The sequence below is a fragment of the Corvus moneduloides genome, chromosome 2 (genome assembly GCF_009650955.1).
Source record: "Corvus moneduloides isolate bCorMon1 chromosome 2, bCorMon1.pri, whole genome shotgun sequence".
In the NCBI taxonomy this organism is placed as follows: domain Eukaryota; kingdom Metazoa; phylum Chordata; class Aves; order Passeriformes; family Corvidae; genus Corvus; species Corvus moneduloides.
In genome coordinates this window covers 1,166,273-1,187,679 of record NC_045477.1, presented here as the reverse complement: position 1 = coordinate 1,187,679, position 21,407 = coordinate 1,166,273, and the positions used below count along the sequence as shown (strand labels likewise).

The 21,407-nt window shown below is 45.0% G+C and overlaps 1 protein-coding gene across 5 annotated transcripts in view; it reads right to left on the bottom strand.

Annotated features, from left to right (window-relative positions):
- The window catches only part of FAM168A (family with sequence similarity 168 member A), a 131,401-nt gene that overhangs the window by 52,867 nt on the left and 57,127 nt on the right, over window positions 1–21,407 (bottom strand). For all 5 annotated transcript variants that reach the window (XM_032095053.1, XM_032095051.1, XM_032095054.1 and 2 more), the window contains one exon: window positions 11,661–11,748. In XM_032095053.1, the coding sequence (XP_031950944.1) occupies window positions 11,661–11,730 (70 nt within the window). In that variant the 5' untranslated portion in view covers window positions 11,731–11,748. The remainder of the gene's footprint in view (window positions 1–11,660; window positions 11,749–21,407) is intronic.

Genomic DNA, 21,407 nt, shown 5'->3' with positions numbered 1-21,407 from the left:
CACCACATTTCATACTCCCCCTTGCATCTGCAGAGTAGAACTGAGCCATCAACCTTCCCAGGAAATCCTGCTGCCAAAATAACCTTGCAATCTTAGAGATGAGGGCTGGGTTATGCAGAAATCATGTTTTATTTGGAGTCGGCATGGAAAATGCAAACTCAGACACACCAGAGAGCAAAAGGACTCTGATGAGCGTTGAGATTCTGCAAGCAAGAGGCATTAAAAACTCTTCTGATTGCTCTTATCAGCTGTAAAAAGATTCAGAGTCACCCTAACAGCAAAAGGATTTCATTATCCCAGAGAGAGAAAGATCTTGCACCATTTAAAAAGAGATTTTTACCATCAATGATAAGCTCCTGAGCCTCTCTAGAGGTTTAAAATTATTGATAGAAATAGTATCTGTATGAGAGGCTGTGGCTTCCCCATCCCTGAAGTGTCCAAGGCCAGGTTGGAAGGGGCTTGGAGCAGCCTGGGATAGTGGAAGGTTGAGCTGAGCTCAGAGTTCAGCTGGTATTAATGACAACAATTTAAGATGTCTAAGAAACTACAGAACAACTGTAACAGTTATTAGATGTGGAAAAAATTCCCAAGCTCAGTGCAAACCCTCACTCAAGGCATGATGGATACAGATGAAAGGCCTACAGAGCCTCAGCCACCTTCCAGAAACACTTGGGGAAAAAATAAAAGCCCATGGACAAAGGAGGATCACAAAGAAGTTTAATATCCCTTTTTACCCGAGGTGATTTGTAATATCTTATTTATTTGTAATATATTAATTATAAGCCAGTAAATGTTGAGCTGACTGAGCAAATGTCACTCTGGTAAAACTCCTTTGTAAATTGACAGACAGAAAAGTTAATTTCTGTGTGGATTTTTTCCTAAAACAACCCAGCAACTAAAAATTATCACTTCATGTGTTCCCTGTTCAAGCTCCTCTATAGTTTTTCACTTTCCCTTGTAGATTTTTTTCCTCGGTGGCCTGTGCAAAATGTGAAGTTTTCAGACAGAATTTAAATGCAAAAAAATAGGGTCACATGCAAAGCATACGATAAAAAATAGGGTAATAGGCAAAGAATGCAAGAGCTTGGGCACTACAGGAAATGTAAATGTGAAAAATCACACGAGAGAACATAATAATAATAAAAAAGAAGGGCCCACAATACAACAAAAGCAGCAGCAAAGCGACTGCACCGAGCAGCCCTCAAGGCTGACGGAGGGATGGGTTGACCTCGGGGGCCTCTGCCTTTCCTGACTTCCAGACTTCTGTGGGGCTCATTAAAGGCTCCAAGCACAAAGCATCAAACACTTCAAGGAAAAGTTGGTCTCCATGGGAATAGAGGACAAACTAAAAATAACCGTAAGCTGGCATTTTAACAATTTTGCAGGAGATTGTCATGGCAATGAAGAGAGTTGTAACCTGTTGTCATGATAACCAAAGTTTTAAATTAATGGGAAAGCACTCCACTTCCACTTCATCTTTATTCATAACAGATCCAACATCCTCCATGGGAGAATTCCACGTTTGCGCTTCAAGGAACCAGAGAGCTTGGGAGAAGCAAGGGAGGGATAAAGGATGGTGGGGATTAAAAGAAAAATTTAAAACTCCACGGCCAAAGTGAAGCACCAACAGGAGGGAAAAGAACCCAGGGATGGAAATCCTTCCACACATGAAGGATATTGGGTAGGAATTCTTGGCTGGGAGGGTGGGGAGGCCCTGGCACAGGGTGCCCAGAGCAGCTGTGGCTGCCCCTGGATCCCTGGCAGTGTCCAAGGCCAGGCTGGACATTGGGGCTTGGAGCAACCTGGGATAGTGGAAGGTGTCCCTGCCCATGGCAGGGGTGGCACTGGATGGGCTTTAAGGTCCCTTCCAACCCAAACCATTCTGGGACTTTGCGAATCAAGTCCCATCTTGACAATCTCTTCTCAAACCACAGTTCACAGCACATTAAATATCACAGAATATCCAGTTTTTCAGGACACCCAAGCTAGGGGAAAATAATCTTGATTTCCAGTCCAGAGGAGGCCAGAGGATGCTCCAGGGGCTGGAGCCAGGCTGGGAGAGCTGAGGGTGTTGGGTGTAAGTCACCAACCTGCTGCTCGTGCATTCAATGAGACCCTCATTATATTAATGGGCTCAGAGCAAACCATGCCTTGTTTGATGACAACATAATTGTTATTTTTGTGGAAAATTGCTCTGTTCACCCTGAAATTACTATGATAGTCCATTATACTACTGTTCCCTTAACTGTTTTAAGGGGAGAGAAAAACTGTTCTGGCAACAGAGTGCCTGAACAGAACACTCATCTTTATACCTTCAACCCAGCACAGAATGGTCTTCACCTCAACAGAGTCCCTAATTTGAAATAAAAAGAAACTAGAAGTAAACAGAAGTTCAGAGCCTACACACATTCATCTTTCTGAATGAAATTCTTCATCATTCAGCTGTAAAATCAAGGTTTTCCCCTCTCTGATTTCATTTACAGTCACCATGTGCTTTGCGTCTCCGGGGAATGCCATGGAATCGACCTCTTCTCCCCGGAGATGGATGCCATTGCTGCCAAACATGAGGTCTCTGATGACGAGGCACAGAAATGTCATTTTTAAGTGTAAATACATGGCAACAAATCAAGCATAAAGTGGACACTTCCTTTGCTTACTTACTAAAGAGAATTTTGTAACTATGAGCTCCGAAGTTTCTTCATCTGTTATTACTCCAGGGCTTCTTCCTTGTACTTCTCCTCCCAAACCCTCCTCTTTGCTGCTCTCAGTCTTCTGAGAGCTCATCTTTTCGGCCCAATTTCTTCTTTATTCTTCTTGTTCCCGAAAATTATTTTGTTGATGGAGTGAAACAACCCAGACCTGCTCTTGGGAAGGACTGCTGGGCTGACAGTTCTCTGGAAGGAGGGGCTGGGGAGCAGCTTCAGAGAGGAGCACGGCCAGCACTGGCGTGGTGGACACACGCTGCTGCTTTTCCCGGGAATACTGAAGTCCTGGCTTTCTTTCCTCAGGTCACTGCTAAGACAGGACCTCAGAAGAGGAAAGACAAGACTCTGCTGGAGCAATTCCAGAGGAGGCCCCGGAGCTGCTCCAGGCCTGGAGCCCCTCTGCTCTGGAGCCAGGCTGGGAGAGCTGGGGGTGTTCACCCGGAGAAGAAAAGGCTCCAGGGACGCCTCAGAGCCCCTTCCAGTGCCTAAAGGGGCTCCAGGAGAGCTGGAGAGGGACTGGGGACAAGGCATGGAATGACAGGACAAGGGGAATGGCTTCCCACTGCCATAGGGCAGGGAGAGGTGGGATATCGGGAAGGAATTCCTCCTGTGAGGCCATGGCACAGGGTGCCCAGAGCAGCTGTGGCTGCCCCTGGATCCCTGGCAGTCTCCAAGGCCAGGCTGGACAGGGCTTGGAGCAGCCTGGGATAGTGGAAGGTGTCCCTGTCCATGGCAAGGGGTGGAACGTTTAAGGTCCCTTCCAACCCAAACCATCCTGGAATTCCATGATCTTCCCTATGTACCATCAGTTCATCACCAGGAGCCCAAGCCTTCCACCCTACCACAAAAGCTGATTTTTTCCCAGATGAAGGATAGCCGCTCCTTCTGGGAATTCAAAGGGCTTTCCATGACGAGCCTGTTGACAAATACATTCCTGTAAAAAGACCTGGAGATGGCAATTCCTGCAAGGGAACGAGCACTTCTCACCATTAGCAGAAACCCAGGGGTCGGGTGGGGGAAAGGAGCGGTGGGGGCGAGGGGAGGGGAGGGGAAGGAAAAAAAGGCTGCAACACCAAAGAGTCTTTCAGGACTCATTTATTCGAGCAGTGCCAAGGCAGCTCACTGCTGCAATATTTTCTTCCTGCACTCAGAGCCAGGGCTTTGGGATCTAATAAATCATCGCTGGCCGCAGAGACATTAAAATTCTAGCCCAGTACTGCATCAGATGAAACGAGGCCGAGTGCCAGCGAGCACAGGGAGAGGGAAGGGCAGCCACACACACTTTAAAACAAGTATATGAATGCATTTGCATATAAGCAACACCTGATTTTGGCTTCACACCAGGCTAAATCTAATGAAACAGAACAGCGAAACAGATCTGCAGCTGGATGATCTTTAAGGTCCCTCCCAACCCAAACCATTCCGGGATTCTGTGATTAATAAACTCAACCGCTCCACTTCGGGAAAGCTGATCCCCATTAAATTAGAAATAAGATATTAGGTGTAAAGCACAGTAGGAAAACAGACTCAGTAATTAACAGATCTGGTACAAACCAGGGAATTATTTCTGAAGCTTATAAAAGTCTTTTCCAAATCTGGCCCAGCTCACGTTTCTGTCTGTACAAACCTCTGTGCTGGATCACATTGACTGCGCCCGGTGTGAGAAATAATTGTGCACCAGGAGGGAAGAAAAACTCAATATTTAATCTGAAAACATTTTTGCAGAAGTCAAGCCACTAAATTTTAATTTATGACCTCCAGCCTGAAAAAACATAACAAGGATCTGACCACTTATTTTTCTGTGCAAGATGGAAAAAAAAGGTGTGGGGGGGAAGAAAGGCAGCAAATATTAAGGGTTTTCAACGGATCACGAGGCAGCCTTGGAGCTTATTTGCAACCATTTAATTGAAGCACCTGGGGATTTAAGAGGTATTGAATGTGTGGGGTGCAAACATGCACGGAGAAAAACAAGCCAGGATATGAATTTGAACTGCAAGTGGCAGAAAGAAATATGCAGGAAAAGGCATTTATTTTAGACTGGGTGCGATTTTAACTCCGGCTGAGAGATTCCCCGAAATGTGGGGTGCCAGGGCCAGGAGACGGTTCCGTCCTGGTTTATGAACAACCCCCATCTCCAACTCACACAAGGACAAGTTCAGCTTCCAGCTCCATGGGGTCTGTGGCAGAAGTTCCCAAAGCCTCCATCCCTGGAGGGATTTAAAAGCCACGTGGATGTGGCATTTTGGGACATGGGTCAGGGGTGGCTTTGGCAGTGCTGGGGAACATCTGGACTTGGATCACATTAAAGATCTTTTCCAACCTCAATTATTCCGTGAGGCTGAAATAGCCAATGTGATTTTGACTTCCTACACAGAGGCTCCATGTTCAGGAGCAGAGTAAGAGGAACTTAGAGGAAAAGATATGGAAGTGAAGGGAACATGCAGAAAAAGAGGTTTTAAATGGTGGAAAACAATTGGCCATGGCTAAAACAGAGAAAAAGGAGATGGCTCGGAGACACATTAGAAATTAATAAGCCACCCAAACACAGTTTCATTCTCTGATATGAAAACACTAAGAAAGAAGACAACAAAAAACCCCTTCAGTTACCAATTTTAATACAGAATGTGTATTTAAAGGGCAAAAGCAGTGGCTATAATTTGTCTATATGCAATTTAAGACACAAATTTGGGAGGGCTCATGCTTAAAAATAAAGCTTCTCTTTTCCCCAAGTGAGTGAAGAACTTCACAAGATGTGCCTGTACTCTATAAAAGCAATTGAGACACAAGAAAATTCTCTGTTCACCTTTTATTTTCTTTAAATGGAGCACTTTTCTCTTCAAAACATGTTTCCAAGGCCATTTTTTTCCCCCACCTATGCTTTTTTGCTTCTCTGCCTCACAGTTTTTCCCTCTTCAAGCGTGGCCATTTAATCTTTTCATTTCTTTTCCACCACGAGGAAAACCAAAATCAATATTGCAGCCAAGAAATGAGGCAGAAATAAACCAGTTGCACGGACTGACCCGAGCCTGGAGGAGGAGAAGGCCCACAATGAGGTCATTTGGGAAAACAGAACATGAGTTTTGTCTGCTTTTAAGATCCGAGACTATTCAGTTTCTTTACAACACAGGGAAACTCAAAAGCCTGTAAAACCTTCTCCAAACAGTTACAAAAGAAGGGGTGAGGGATGTTTCCCAAAGTTTCTATTAACTCCTTGGAAGGATGGACCAATCTCCAAACAAGCTGAGTGGATGTCATGGATTATTTTAGCACCACAGAGTCATTAAGGATGGAAAAGCCCTCCAAGACCATCGAGTCCAATTGTTCCCCAGCACTGCCAAGGCCACCACTGCCCCACATCCCCAAGTGCCGCATCCACACGGCTTTGGAACAACTTCAGGGACGATGATTCCACCATTGCCCTGAGCAACCTCTGCCACTCACAAACATCCTTAATCTGACCCAAACCCCCTCTGCTTCCTTCTCCCCAAACAAAAAACTACTCCTCCCTCCTTCCCTTAGTGGTTTTACGCTTTCTACAACCTCAAGGAAGTGCCTGAGTTAATTCATTACGAAGATGGCCATTTATCCTTCGCTGATCTCAGTGCTGAAACTCAGCAGCTTCCAACACTGAGGAATGCAGCAAGTTGTTTGGAAGTATTCCCGTACTAAAATCACGCATTTAAACATAAAAACAACGAGAGTCTACACAAGTCACAGCTCATTCTTCTCCCAGTCAAGTAGGATTTTCCTGTCTGCTCTACACACACCAATTAATAAACATGAAGAAACGCCAGAGGAAAAATATTCACTGTATCCACTTCATACATTTTTAATCACCCTGAAATCAATTCAACACCCTGAACACGGTTTAGAATTCCTGTTTTACAGACCCGGTAAGCGATGGATCGCCTAATTAAATCCAGGAGTGGCATTTCCCAATCAATGGAAGGGGCTGACATGCATGCACATCCTAGAGCAGAAGGAAAAGTAAGGAGACAGCACCTCTACCCTGCCATTTGCCTCGTGTTCCTCACTGCTCCTCATGAAAATGCTGAGGAATGCCAAAAAGAAAGGGCAAAAATATAAAGTTTGTCCTCTTTGACAGAGAAGTTGTGAAAGAACTTGGTTTGTGAGGCCAAAGAGCTGATCTGCCATCAAAGGCCCAGCATTTCCGAGAATAATACAGCCAAATTACAATTGTAAGTTAATAAGGAAGGCTGAAATCATGCCTAGAATTATCTTTGTCCCACAAGACATATGCAAAGGAGGATTAAAAGCTGACAGCAGAAGTTCTATCGGAACATCCTTCCATCTTCTACAACATCAAAGGCCACTGACTCTCAACATCCCAATAAATGAAAGGAACAGTCAGGAGTAAATGAGGTCACTCCTCATATGTGCAGTTTTGTCTGAGGTTCAACACTGAATACAAACGACAGGGATTAGGACAGGGACACACGTGAGAATCCTTCACCTCCTGTCCTGCCAACAAAACCAACGGCTGGAGGGCGCAGATTCCCTCTGTTCATCATCATGTCCAAACAAATGTTGTGGTTTCACCTCGGGGAAGAAAAATGACAAAACCTGGGAATTTTTAAATTGGGAGTGCTGCAAACAGCCCGACTCAGGGATGTGTCTTGCTCTTCAGGAGCATGCAGGGGTCCTGTGCAGGGAAAGTCCCTCTGCTCTGGAGCCAAGCTGGGGGTGCTCACCTGGAGAGGAGAAGGCTCTGAGGACCCATCAGAGCTCTTTTGAGGGCCTAAAGGGGCTCCAGGAGAGCTGGAGAGGGACTGGGGACAAGGCATGGAGGGACAGGACACAGGGAATGGCTTCCCACTGCCAGAGGGCAGGGATGGATGGGATATTGGGAAGGAATTGTTCCCTGGGAGGGTGGGCAGGCCCTGGCACAGGGTGCCCAGAGCAGCTGGGGCTGTCCCTGGATCCCTGGTAGTGTCCAAGGCCAGGCTGGATGGGGCTCAGAGCACCCTGGGATAGTGGAAGTTGTCCCTGCCCATGGCTGGGGATTGGAATGAGATGTTCTTCAAGGTCCCTTCCAGAAACCAGTCCAGGATTCTGTGAGCATCTCTTCCGAGCCGCAGCATGACCTGAGAAATGCCGTGTGCTGGAGCGATGTGACACAAAGCCCTTGGAGATTTCCCAACCAGCTCTGCATCTTTGGGCCCTTGGATTTTATTACCATTTATTATTTAGGAATAACTCCGCCGACCACGGAGTCAGCCTAGCGGAGGTTCATGAATCACAGCATCTTATCAGCATATTAATCAGCTCCTGGGAGGGAGAGGGAAAATGATGTGAGCTATCACAAACACTTTATAGCTTCACGCTTGAAGTCAAACAAGCTCCAGGAGAGACTGATTCTTCACCCCTGATTCCACACCAATGGGCTAATCTATTTACTGCAGCGTTGGTGCCTTCCTGGAGTGGGTGCAAGGAAATGGGAAGGGTAATGTGCCAAAGGAAAACCAGGTGGCTGAGCAGCTCCCATTTGGGGCAGGTAAAGTGAATTCTACTAAGAATAAAAAAAGCAAATGGGAGGCCTTAAATACATTTTAAAATTAGCCTCAACTAAAACAACAGCTTACATGAAGATCCAACTTAATTACAGTCTGGTTTAATTAAATAGTAAACAACACCGAAACACTGCTGCTGACGGTCCAAAATCCATGGAATTAGCGGAGTGGAAGCCGTCACCAGCCGGGCATGAGGAGCCAGGACTTGGAGCACAAACCTGGCATTGTGCAGATGTAGCTCTGTGTGCAGCTGGAATATTCTCCCCATGTCACCTTCCCTCAACTCAACAGCTGCTCATCCAGCAGCAAGGAACACTGCCAGCAGAAGTTATTCTCCTCCTCTTTCAGTTTCCGATGGAAAACGGGAAGAAGGGTGCAATTCAACAGATCTGGGAGTTCTAAGGACCCCAAAAATGAGACACAGGAGAAGCCACCAGTGCTTAATAAATCCCTTAGGCCAAACGCAGGGATTGTTTTCATAAACATTGCTCTTATGAATTGAACAATTCTGATTTTATCTCACCAAGTAACTGTGTTTTAAAACTTCCTTTTTTAAACTTAATTATTATTTTCCATAAAAATCCAGCTAATCCAGACCACACCTGAGAAATGATTTAGGAAATAACTGTCCTTCACACTTCCATTAAGGAAGATCAAAATGGAAAAATGAAGAATCTGAATAAACGGATGGTTCATCAGGTACTTGAGTATGTGCCAAGGATTTCCCATTCTCCCTAACACAAGGATTTCCTATTTTCCCTAACAGCCAATCTGGCAGAAAAAATTGGATTATTTATTTTGCAATGGACCTCTCTCCCTACTCCACCAGAAAACAACACAGAAATGAGAATGAGAAGAAAATCAGATTAAAACTCATTATTTCAGTCTGAAACTACCAAATAAATAAAAATAATGAACCAAGTATTAAGTAGTATAAAGCATTCGCATTTAGCACAAAAAACCCCCACAAAAGCATAGAATTCAATCTGCCAGTATCCTGGTTACCATCCCTGCTTTCTTTCTGCCTCTATCCCACCTGAGTTTTATTCCACAGCTCTTTTCATAGCTGCTGAGACCACCCTCAAGAGTTGCCTGTCTTTTCTCTACAGAGGATAAAATTTAAATTTTCTCGTCCTCCTTTGCTACAGAACTTTGGGTCTTTCATTACATATTCAAATAAAGTCAGATTTAAAGGGGTTTGTAATACTATTTGCCCAGGAAAAAAACCCTCTTCTGTTAAACACTTTTTAACTTCTATTTTGGAACTCCACTGTAAGAGTTCAGCCCACTGACTCCTTACCTTCCACCTGGGCAATGGAAGAATCCAGCAGGAATATTCCTGCTGTGCTGTCCGACATTTATTTCTTTGTTTTACTATTGACAGAACTGAGGACCTTGTTTTAATTTTTCCACTCTGAACTGCCTCCAGCTTTTTCCTCCAACAGTATCCTGCACATCCACCATTGCTTTCTGTGCATTTACCACAAATTCTGGAAGACAAACGCCTGAAGGACGGTTTGGGATGAAACCGGTCTCTGGTGGCCACCTCGTCATGATCCCTGCATGGATCAGAACTGGCACAAGCTGGCCAAGTCAAATTTTACAGATTTAAGTGCACAGTAGAAACTTCACAGTGATCAACCAGCAGGTTATTTTAGAAGACAGCATCCCATTAACGTTGGCACTTGACTTACTCCAAATGGAGTTCTGCAGAATTCACGTGTTCAAGCCCAGGTTGGATGGGGCTTGGAGCAACCTGGTCCGTGGAAGGTGTCCCTGCCCATTGCAGAGGGTGGAATCAGATGAGATTCAAGGTCCCTTCCCACCTAAACCATTCTGGAATTCCATGAATTCTTTCATCTAAAGTAGATTTCCCCCTCTAAAATTCTTCTACAAAGGTCAAGGTCCAAATTCTGACCAATCTGCACCTCAATATTTAAATAAAATTGTCTTATCAAGTGCCAGAAAGCAGCTTCTAAGACACCCAGGATTGTCTGAAAGCAGATCCAGAAATGTACACTGAATGGATATTAAGGCGGAGCTTTAAGCACATGCCAAAAAAAATCAAAGTAAAGTGGGAGAGAAGTAGCCTCTTGTGCTGGAAAGCCACAAAATTCCTGTTATTTGCAGAGCAGGAAAATAACTGTGCACTTATGAGCTCATTCTATCACCCAAGCGCTGCTGGAGTCCACAGTCCTCTCACAATGGGGAGATTTTTGAAGAGACTGTTTCACAGAGATTGTTTTTTTTTCAAGCCTCTTGTGCTTTCACTGTGAGACCAAAGTTCCCCCAAGCCACAGTATCTCCAACAAAGCAGCTGCATAAATTGGAATGGGAAAGAGAAAGGATGAATAAAAATGGGGCAAAACGCCTTTGAGGAACTCTCTGCTCTGCAGAGTCTCAGACAAGGCTCCTCACAGCCCCACTGATCCACCAGCTGGAAGATCTGCCAAACTCAACCAGAATACTCCATGCACAAAGGAGCTGAGAGTATTTGATGCTCATTCCCATTTGCTGGTGACCACCCTCCTCCACAAAAGCGCATTCCCAAGTAATTCCACACGTTAGGTGAAAGTCAACACATCCAACTGGTAATGCAAATAGAAAGCAGGAAGCCCTAACACAACATGATACCCAATAGCTGATTACATTCCCCAAAATGGCATAAAAAGAAGTTTTCCAGGGCTGATTTTGTAAGGGGGTTGCAAGATCAAAACAACTCAAGGTGAATGTAATCCACAGGGAAAACCGGATACACCTGAACTGGGATTTTCTTTTTCCAAAGCACCATTTCTCTCCCAGCTGAATTCTTTCCATATCAGTACGCTTTAGTTCCCCACTAGTTACATAATTATGGCAAACATCTTTCAAGACCTTTTTGGAGTGTTAAGGAGTACATTTTTAGACAAGTCAGTTCTAAAGAAGGTTTCAAACGGACATCAGACTTGCTCTTCAACTTAAGATTAACTCAACCAAAGCACAACTTGAAATAAAAAAAAAATCACTCAATAATGTAGCTTAAGTCACCACCTATCACAATAACTGGATGCTCTCCAGCCAAGGGGCTCTTGGCTGTGGGATGTTCATTTCCACAGCTGGATTATTCCAGCACGTGCCTCCAAGTCACTCAGTGCAGCTCCAGAGGGGAGCCTTCCCACTGACTGTCCCAGCACCTTCTTGCACGTTTTGTTAATCTAAAGAAAACCCCTTTGGATCCTTTTCCTTAGGATTTCCAGGGCATCCTCTCTGCGTGAATTCAGGCCCAACTCTTCTCACCACCCTCGCTATGCTGGCTTTGCCGAAGGGTTTTTGCCACGAGTCACATTCCCATCCGGTTCTCTGATGTGAAATCTTTCTCCCTCATTAAGGGATTAACCACCACCACACACAGACATCCAGGAAAAGCCACCAACCCCTGTCCTACCTGTATAGGCCATGTTCTTCGGGTTTCCGTAGGGAGCCCCAGGTTGGACGGGGCTGTAAACAGGATTCATGGTGGAAGATCGGGAACTCTGAGGACAAAAGAAAAGCAGAGTTGAGACGGTTGCCTTATGTTGGCTCCCGAGCTGCCACCTGTGCAGAGTCCTGATAGCATCACCCTGTTAGAATTCCAGACACAGAGAGCTGTGAAGGAAGGGATTTACAACCAGACATTACAACCAGATAGCATATTTAATAATTCAAGTTTTGGATCTCTCCGTTAATTCCCACAACTTCTCCGGTGCTGCATATTCTGCCTACAAATGTACCCGGAGCAGATTCATCTTCCACATCCCTGCTCCAGGGCAGCTCAGGATTCATGACCTCACTTCCAGCTTGCAATGAACAAAGAGGAGGAGGCACAAAGTCAGGCAAGGAATTCTCCCCCTTGGAAGAGCGAACAGTTCTTGGGTGATAAAACCAAGCCCGCTGAAGACCTGACCTTTCCAAAAGCAGCAGATAAAAGGCCATTTGCCGCTGGCGAGATGGAGAAGGGCAAGTATTGGTGCGCTTTCAGCGTGAGCTGACTGTGAAAACCTGGAGGCCAAGGCTTGGATCCTGTGTGGGGCTGGGCCACCCCCACAACCCACCCGTGTCCCACAGGGAATCTCGGTCACAGAGCTTACGTGAGCAAGGAGATTTCGACAGCCCTTGTGCTCTTCTCTCCAATAAAGATGATGAAGCCGGGTCAGCCTCTTGCGGGTTTTATTAAGAGGAAAGCAAGTAACTTGGGAATTTGTGTCTCCTAACTGTCAGTTAAGCAACTGGCTCACTTAATTATCTTAATGAAGCACATTCTCAATTCTGATTAATGGGAAAATCAGTCATTAAGCTTTATTAGGCGACGCATTTGTCTCCACAGTTATCCAGTGGTAATTTCACACCAGAACCAAGCCCATCTTGCTTCAAAATCTGGGGGTTTTGTTAAAATGTGTTATTTTACAGTTCATAAATAACAGCATTCTCTCCAAACAAGTCCCTCATGATGGACACACAATTTGTTAGATCATTAACTCCTTTCGTTTTACCTTTGGAGAGTAAACAAGTCAAACATTAAATGTTAGCACCGATTGACTTGACAACAATTAGTGCTTAATTAATTAGCTGTCCCTCCACCCCCAAGTTAGCACAGAAGGAGCCATTCTCAAAGCAAAGGAAATCATGGTTATAAAGCAAGTGGGAGGAGAAGGCTACAGGGAGACACGGAATTCCATCAGTGGCTTCACTAACACACAGCAGAGCATTAAGAAGATCTTTAGGAAAATCAGTGTAAGACCAGGCTGTCCAGAGCAGCTGTGGCTGCCCCATCCCTGGAACTGCCCAAGGCCAGGTTTGATGGGGCTTGGAAAATCCTGATCTAGTAGAAGGTGTCCCTACCCATGGCAGGGGTGGGACTGGAAGAGATTTAAGGTCCCTTCCAACCCAAATAATTCCATGATTTTATGAAATAAAATTTAGGAGGGTCACTCTTCACCTTTCTCTTGTTCTTCCCCAGAAACCACCCAGTGACAGCTGGACCTACTCCCAGCAGGGCTGGAGTCACAGCTGCTTTTCTAAAGTGCCTTTTCAATGCCAGCATCATTTCATTTGTACTCTTGTGTGTGTAAAGAGTACAAAAAAACACATAGTTTTGGAAAAAAAAAAAGACTGTGTATGTGTGGCTTGCATTAGGTGTTGTACCAAATGGTAAAAGCAAAACACTCTTATTGAGAAGGATGAAAGAAAATGCTTTTTATCCCAGATGAAAAGGTTGCAGTCATGGTGGGGACTTGAGAGCTTGTGAGGAAGAGGTTTGTGCTTCCTCCCTGCTTTGTATGCAGGGTGCGATTTCCAGACAGCAGGAAAGAGCCCCTGCAAACGGCACTTGGGAGGGATGATTTTCTCTCCCATTCTGCAAGACAATGCCATCCAAAAATACATTTGAAATTCATTGCAGGCACCATGTTGTGGCATTGAAACAGCTACACTGAAATGGGAATAAAACAGGATTAGCAAAATTAAACCTCCTGCACAGCCAGAACCTGCAGTGTTTGCTTGTGGCCATGAATACCCAACAAAAAGAGTACTAAAAACTAATTATAAACAGACAAACACCAGTGTTGCTCTATTGCAGGAGCTTCCAGTGCTTCCTAATCTCTGAGACAGCGACGCTCAGTTGCTCTGAGAGACTCCAGCAAGGAATAACTCCAGCAGGAATGCCATGGGAATAAGCTCCTAGCAAACAGTCTCGGGATACTTGGTGGCTGTAACCTGGTTACGTTTTCATCTATTTTATCCTTCCTGTGAAAGTGCAGGACACACTCCAGTCACATGAGGGAACTGCTCCACGTGAAGGGCAAACAGAGCCACAAGAGAGGTCAGGAATGGCGCTGTCACTGCACCGGCACCGGGACAACGCGCCCAGGAAAACACGCCTGTGCCGGGGATTTTCCAGGCAGCAGGGAATGGAAGTGTCTGTGCTGAGAACGCTGAGCTTGAACTTGGTGTGCTGTGAAGTGGTTGCAGTGCTACTCTGGGATGGTTTTCACTCAGAGCAGAGTTGGGATTCATGCTCTGGAATTGCGCTCTCCCGATCCTGCCAAGCAAGGGGACAATGGGAAACGGCGTCCAGCTGCAGCACGGAACGTTTGGGTTGGCTATTGGGGAAATGTCTTCACTGAAAGCGTGGTCAGGCATTGGAACAGGCTGCCCTGGGCAGGGGTGGAGTCCCCATCCCTGGAGGGATTTAAAAGCCACGTGGATGTGGCACTTGGGGACATGGAGCAGTGTGGCCTTGGCAGTGCTGGGGAATGGTTGGATTTCACGACCTTGGAGGGCTTCTCCAACCTGAATGATTCTGTGATTCACTCAGTGCGTCCCCAACCCCTGGGAATCAGGAATCGCCACATCTCCAAAGTCCTACAGACACAGGACACTGGGAACATCTCATCCTGTTGTTTTCCTCCGTCACTGGTTTATTGTGTGCTTTGGGAAACACCACGCCCAGATCCCCCCATCCCCATAGAGGGGTTTGCAACCCCCATCATTATGGTTGGAAAAGACTTCCAAGATCATAAAATCTAACCTCTGACCAAACATAAAATCTAAAAGAACAAAGCAGGCATGGAAAATCCAGGAAGGTAACAAAGTTATTATCAGTACCTTTTCAGAATAAAGGAATGAAATCTTAACAAACAGAGAAATAAATATATTTTACAGGGCTTTTAAAACAGTGACATGGACAGGTGAGTCTTCCAGGCTCTCCAGAAATTAAATAGTAGCTCTGAACTTGACAAGAAAAGAGTAAACAATGGAAATGGGAGCTGTTCTGAACGACAGACATTTTTCCCTTTTCTTTCAAGTCACTCCTTGTGTCAGGGTGATTTTCCCTTTAAACTCCCTTTGCCTTGTTTTTTGTGGCACTGGGATGCAATTGCTTTTGAGAGACCCATTCCTTACACTCTGGAAAGAGGGTGGTATTTCCTCTGTGCCAAAAGGCATTTATTTCACATCAGGTAGCACAGAAACAACATGAGAGAGGGTGAACAAAGAAAAGAGATACGTTTCTTCCTTGATCTGCACATCACCTCTTTAAATGAATTTTATACAAATTGCATGCTAATAATATTCAGCCAAAGTCTCCTTGAACATGAAAAGGACTCCTGACCTTACACTCCATGCAAATTCCACTAATTTTCTGACAATTTTTCACTTAAGTCGTTTGAAGTTTGACCCTCACTTGGGATCCGCCAAACAATAATTAAATTACCTTCCAATTCATCTGCTAAAGGTTAATGTAGGCAAGTTACAAGGATATATCCCACCTTTCCCCAAAAAAGTCTGGGACAGAGCACACAAGCTTGGAGATTTGTTTCCGTAGCGAGCAGCTTCTTCTTTCATTTATTCTCTTTTCAGCAACACCTTAACTAAGAGTTGATTGCGCATCTCTCACGTGAAACAAAATATTGAACCTGTTACAGAAATGTAACAGGTTTTTATAGAAGGTGAACACATCAGGCTGACACATGGAAACCCAGACTGGTTTGAGTGGGAAGGACCTTAAAAATCATCCAGCTCCAACCCCTGCCATGGGCAGGGACACCGTCCACTATCCCAGGTTGCCTTCTCTTCTCCAGGTGAACACCCCCAGCTCTGCCAGCTGATGTCAACCTCCCCAGTGGAGGGAAAGAACTAAACCCCACGGAAATGCCTTGGAGTGAGGGATTTCTCTACAGCACTTCACCTTCCTCATCTCAAAAACCAGCAAAGGGAAAACAAAGCTGATCCTGAAAACCTACAGTCCTACAGCATCTTCCATCAGATCCACCTCCAAACCAGGACAGGAGCACTCAGCTCTTCACTGAGGAGACACAGGAGAGTGTCCTGGGAGACAAAACCCTAAGGAGCCACATTTGCATCACCTACTGCCTCCTCTGAGCTAAAGAATTAAATAAACCCGCACACTTCCAACCGAGAAAAGCCTGACATCTCTAACAGCAACAAGCCCTTTTGTCTTCGTTGTATGAAAAACGAAATGGATGATTTATAAGCACAAAGCAGCCCTTGACTTTGGAATTTGCTGACCTCACACTGCCCAAAACATAAATGCTGAGGCAAGAAAAATCTCAACCTTTCGTTTGCTGAAGTTTACGATCTGCTTAAAAGCCAGAGGATCAAAAAATGATAATTCAGTTATTAATTCAATTTAATAGGCTAGACTCCATACTGAAATATAGTAAAGGAAATCCCTGTCCTCCCTGGAAAGGGCTAGGAAGATGGGGTCACTTGTTGCACAGGTGAACCTGAACGTGGGTGACAAAATATCTGGACATTGTGTTTGCCTATTTGAATTAGGCAGAGCTTACCCAAACACCCCTTCAAGCCTAAATAAATCAGAAGTGATTGGATCATAGACTCACAGACTGGTTTGGGTTGGGAGGGACCGTAAAGCTCATGCACTTCCAACCCCCTGCCATGGGCAGAGACACCTTCCACCAGACCACGTTTTTCCAAGCTCTGCTCAATCTGGCCTTGAACCAGTTCCCTCAAAAGAAATTTCAGAATGAGAAAAACCAAAAGATTCTGGCACAGCTGGGGTTATATTAACTTGTTTCCAGAGACGAAAATGTCTTAATGCAGATGAATTCTATGCTGCAAATTCCCAGCTTTTTATCTGCAAGTCTGATGGGTTTCACCAGCAGGTAACCAATAAATACACGTATTTTTTAAAAGATCTAACATATCTGCCCCAGTGTGTCCCAAACCATTCTCAGCAGTTCTCAAACGACTTCCTTGATATATTCCTATTAACTTCTCTAACTTGAGGCCTTGCTGACTTCCCCATTGGAGATGAACCCTGCTGTACTCTTGTACTCAGTGCTCTCCAACTGAGCCACGGCCTCCTCCAGCTGATGATCTCCATTCTTTTATCCTCCCTATCCTACTTCATTATGTTCTGCTGAAAAGGCTTCTTGGAATACGCAGCTTGAAGACACTTCTCTCTGTTCCTCTCTTTCTACAAGCACTGCTTTGGGAGATTTGGGTTGGCCATCAGGAAAAGCCTGGATTATAAACATCTATCCCACAACATCACCCAATCCCTATAAAAAACCAAACAAAATATTCTTAGTTTTCTTTCTTATCTGAGCCTTCTTGAGCTGCTTTAGACCTTTCTCCCAGTCAACCATTGCTCCTCCTAAGAGAAGCTGCACTGTAGGAGTCAGACAGAAAAACCAGATACAAAAGTACTATCCATAAAAAGACAATTTATGACACTAATAAATATATTCTTCCCCTCTTCCAAGCTCTTTAAAAATATGAAATAATTGATCACCTCTTTGGCTTTGTTTTACAGATGCAGAGAAGATGCAGAAGAGGAATGGGCTCAAGGGTGAGCTCCCAGGAAGCACTGGAATAGGTGGAATAACCATCCCTGGAAGTGCTCAGGGAACACGGGTCAGTGGTGGCCTTGGCAGTGCTGGGTTCACAGCTGGACTCAGTGGTCTCAGAGGACTTTTCCAACCTAAACGATTCCATGACTCTAAGGTAAACCAGACCATACTGGCAGGACCAAGATTCAGGTGTAATACATATTTTCCATCACATTATCCTCAAACAAGCTTTAATTTATGTTTTGCTCCAAAATTTCCAACCACTACCACCAAATACTCTCCCTCCATTTTTATAATTACCCCCCCCAAAATGGGAGAATCCCTTTGCAGCCAAATATTGAAAACATCACTCCTTCCCACAGATTGCAGCAGGATAAAGATCTAAATTTGTCTGGGAGTCGATCACACCATAAAAAGTCGGCACATCAGCAATACAAGATTCCTGGAATTAAAATCAGATGAGGGCAGAGATGTCCTTTTAATGCCAGATGGGTCTGGCTTCCCTGGGCTTTATTTGGTCAAATCCACTGTGCTGCAGGTTTTGGCTGTGATTTGTCACTTCCAGCCATGGCTGTTCCTCATTGTTCTCTAACAATCTTCTCCCAGGTTCTGTTTTCTGGTCACTTCTGGGATTTCTTCTCCGGTCAAGACTGGAAACCCAAGGCAGGGTTGAGGAGCAGCTCCAGCCCCACTTTCCCATCAGGCAGCACAGCAAATCTCTCCCTGTCCTCTTCTCTTCCTTTGCTCACGTTGACGGATGGACGCAGATGGGGTTTAGAGACTGGGAAACAGGAAGATGAACAGTGCAAACGGAGGGGATCAATCCTCCCTAATAGTCCCTTCTTCCTTAAATATTTTGGAATCTTTGTTCTGAAACAAAGCAGTACCAGGGAAGATGAAGGAGGGCCCAGGCTAAATCTGTCAGCAGAAAGGGAGCTTTGGCAAGAAGTTTGTTTATCATCGTCTTTTTGTAATTTCGTGTTGGCAAGAGGCACTGTGTTAACGAGCCCAGGAGCCTGAAAGTCTTTCCCATCCATAGGACAGGCAGACACTGGCATTCCCTCACTCCATTTGGAAACCAAGCTGCATGGAAGGAGAAAAACAGACTCCAGATTTATGCTGGGCTTGATGTGCCCCGTGCTATTAAGGACCACCAAAATCCAGAAAATATATGGGGCAACTCGGTACCACTTGAAAAATAAGCAAAAGAAGTTGCTGACTTTTTGGGGGAAAGCTGCCAAGTGATGAATAAACAGAACTCAAATTAAGAAATTAAGAAATTCACAACAATCACAGGCAGAGCTCAGGCAGGGGTTTAACTTCCTAAGGAAATATGGGATAGCACAGGCTTAAAAAAGAAATAGGGATGTGCACCCAAAGGCACTGGTGTTGCAACTATTAATGCAAGCCTTCAAAATAAAGATTGCTCAAACTGAAAAGATGAAATTAAATAGTTGGTTTAGATGTTAAAGACTCACTTCATCACTTCCAGCTCTCAAAGACTGAAGTGGAGTGGGAGATCAGGTGTTTTAGAGCTCAGTGCCCACAACAGCTTGGCACCATTTTCCTGAAGGTTAAGCAGTGCTGGTGGGGATCACTGCCTGGTCACCACATCCCAAATCCAAGGGTCTCCATGACCAACCTGTGCAGTGCTCCTGGGCAAAAGAGCCATCTTTCAGCATCCTTCTCCCTGCCAGGAATGCTTACATCCTTCCAGGCCAGGCTGGAGGGGGCTCGGAGCAACCTGCGCCACTGGAAGGTGTCCTGCTCATGGCAGGGGTGGCACTGGATGAGCTTTAAGATCCCTTCCAACCCAAACCAGTCTGGGATTCCATGATTCTGCACCTATGCCCTACTGCTCTAGTATTTCTCCAACTCACATTCTATTGGAATTCTGTCCTACTTGGCATTTTGTTCATAGACTCTGAGCCTAATCCTGCAGAAATAAGCAGTAAAACAACACATAACCAGCACAACAGAAAGAAAGCTTGCACAGATGACCATGACAGAAATCTTTAAACAAAGGCTATGGATGTCTCTAAAGCTGTCCAAGGCCTCACACACAAGTCGAACATTCCGTACAGGAATTACCAGAGGTTAGTGGCAGGCACTTTGTTAGAGACAGGAGCCAATAATCAGGGCATGGATGGCATGATTCTCTAACACATGCAATATGCACTCAATTAGCATATTCATTTCATAACCACTGTTAAAGCCAAGAATTTTCCAGCCTGCCATTACAGAGGATTTTGCAGTGCTTTTATTCACCTACACACTCGTTCAGCTTTCCAGTGAATACACCCAGCCCAGGAGGCCAAAACCAGGACTGCTTTTGCAGCAATACAAAGGAAAGGGCTGAAAGGCCACAGCAAGTCAACAATTAACACTTTTCACAGATTTCTGGACATTCCTTCCCAAACTAAAGAATGAGAAGAGAAGTTTGAAGGAGCTTACAGCTTGCAGTTTATATCAGGAAAAAAAGAACTGCTAAATCCCTAACCTATGATGGCTGGAAAACCCGGCTTTGCTTCCCTGTTTTCCATCAGGGGGATAAGACTGGTTTGGGGAATGAATGGCACAGCAGAAATTGGAGAGCAGCCATTCCTTTCTTCCTTACAATAACAGTGAATGCTGACAGCATAAAAACAGTTTTAAAAGTCCTGGGAGTCTCTCGGAAATGTTTAAAAAGAAAAGCTTAGTCTGAAGCAGCCAAGCAAGTATTGGCCTTCCCATGTGAACATTTGTACTCATCTCAATTCGATTCCTCCTGGCTGCAAGGTCAAGGAGCCAAGGAGCCACTTGAACAACCAGGGCTTCAGCATCCGTGTGTAGGTTAAACAATCACAAAATCATGGAATGGTTTGGGCTGGGAGGAACCTTGAAACCATCCAGTTCCACCCCCTGCCACAGGCAGGGACACCTTCCACCATCCCAGGCTGCTCCAAGCCCCAATGTCCAGCGTGGTCTTGGACACTGCCAGGGATCCAGGGGCAGCCACAGCTGCTCTGGGCACCCTGTGCCAGGGCCTGCCCACCCTCCCAGAGACCAATTCCTTCCCAATATCCCATCCATCCCTGCCCTCTGGCATTCCCTGTGTCCTGTCCCTCCATCCCTTGTCACAAGTCCCTCTCCAGCTCTCTTGGTTCAGTGCCAGGGGAACATTTGGACTCAATGTTCTTGGAGGCTGTTTCCAACTTTAACAATTCCATGATTGTACCTATGACTGATAATTTAATTATTCTTAGAATTCAGTGTTGATTTTACAACACACTCAGGTGTAGCCAGAATAAACCCACCTGGTTTAAGCACACAGAGCTGTCTGTAGCCTCACCGCTTCATATTATAAACTCCACAGAGAAAAAGCCTCTTTATATCGCACAAAAGATCCCAGCACACATTACACAGCAATTCCATGATTTACAGTGCCCACCCTTATTTGTGCCTTTTTGAAAAAGAAGAAAAAAAACCAGGCCTTTGATTTGCAACCAATTTGTGACACATTTCTTTTCATGCTGATAAGCCTCATCTCTGTACATAATAAGGCTTTTTTCTGCCATCATTTCTCCCTAACAATTCAATTTTCATCTTAAATGAACCCTATCAATCATACAACAGGTGCATATCACCGACTCAAGAGACAGATTTCCTTTCTCCAGATTTCTCTGTCCTCTGACAATGCCCAAATTGATAATAACTGTGATAAAACCTCCAGTCTGGTAGGGGACTAATTTTGGTAAGATTTGCTCTACTTTTTAATGAATTCACAAGTTTTTTTCCATGCTTGGAAAATAAACTCAGTATTCCCAGAAGATGTTTTGTGA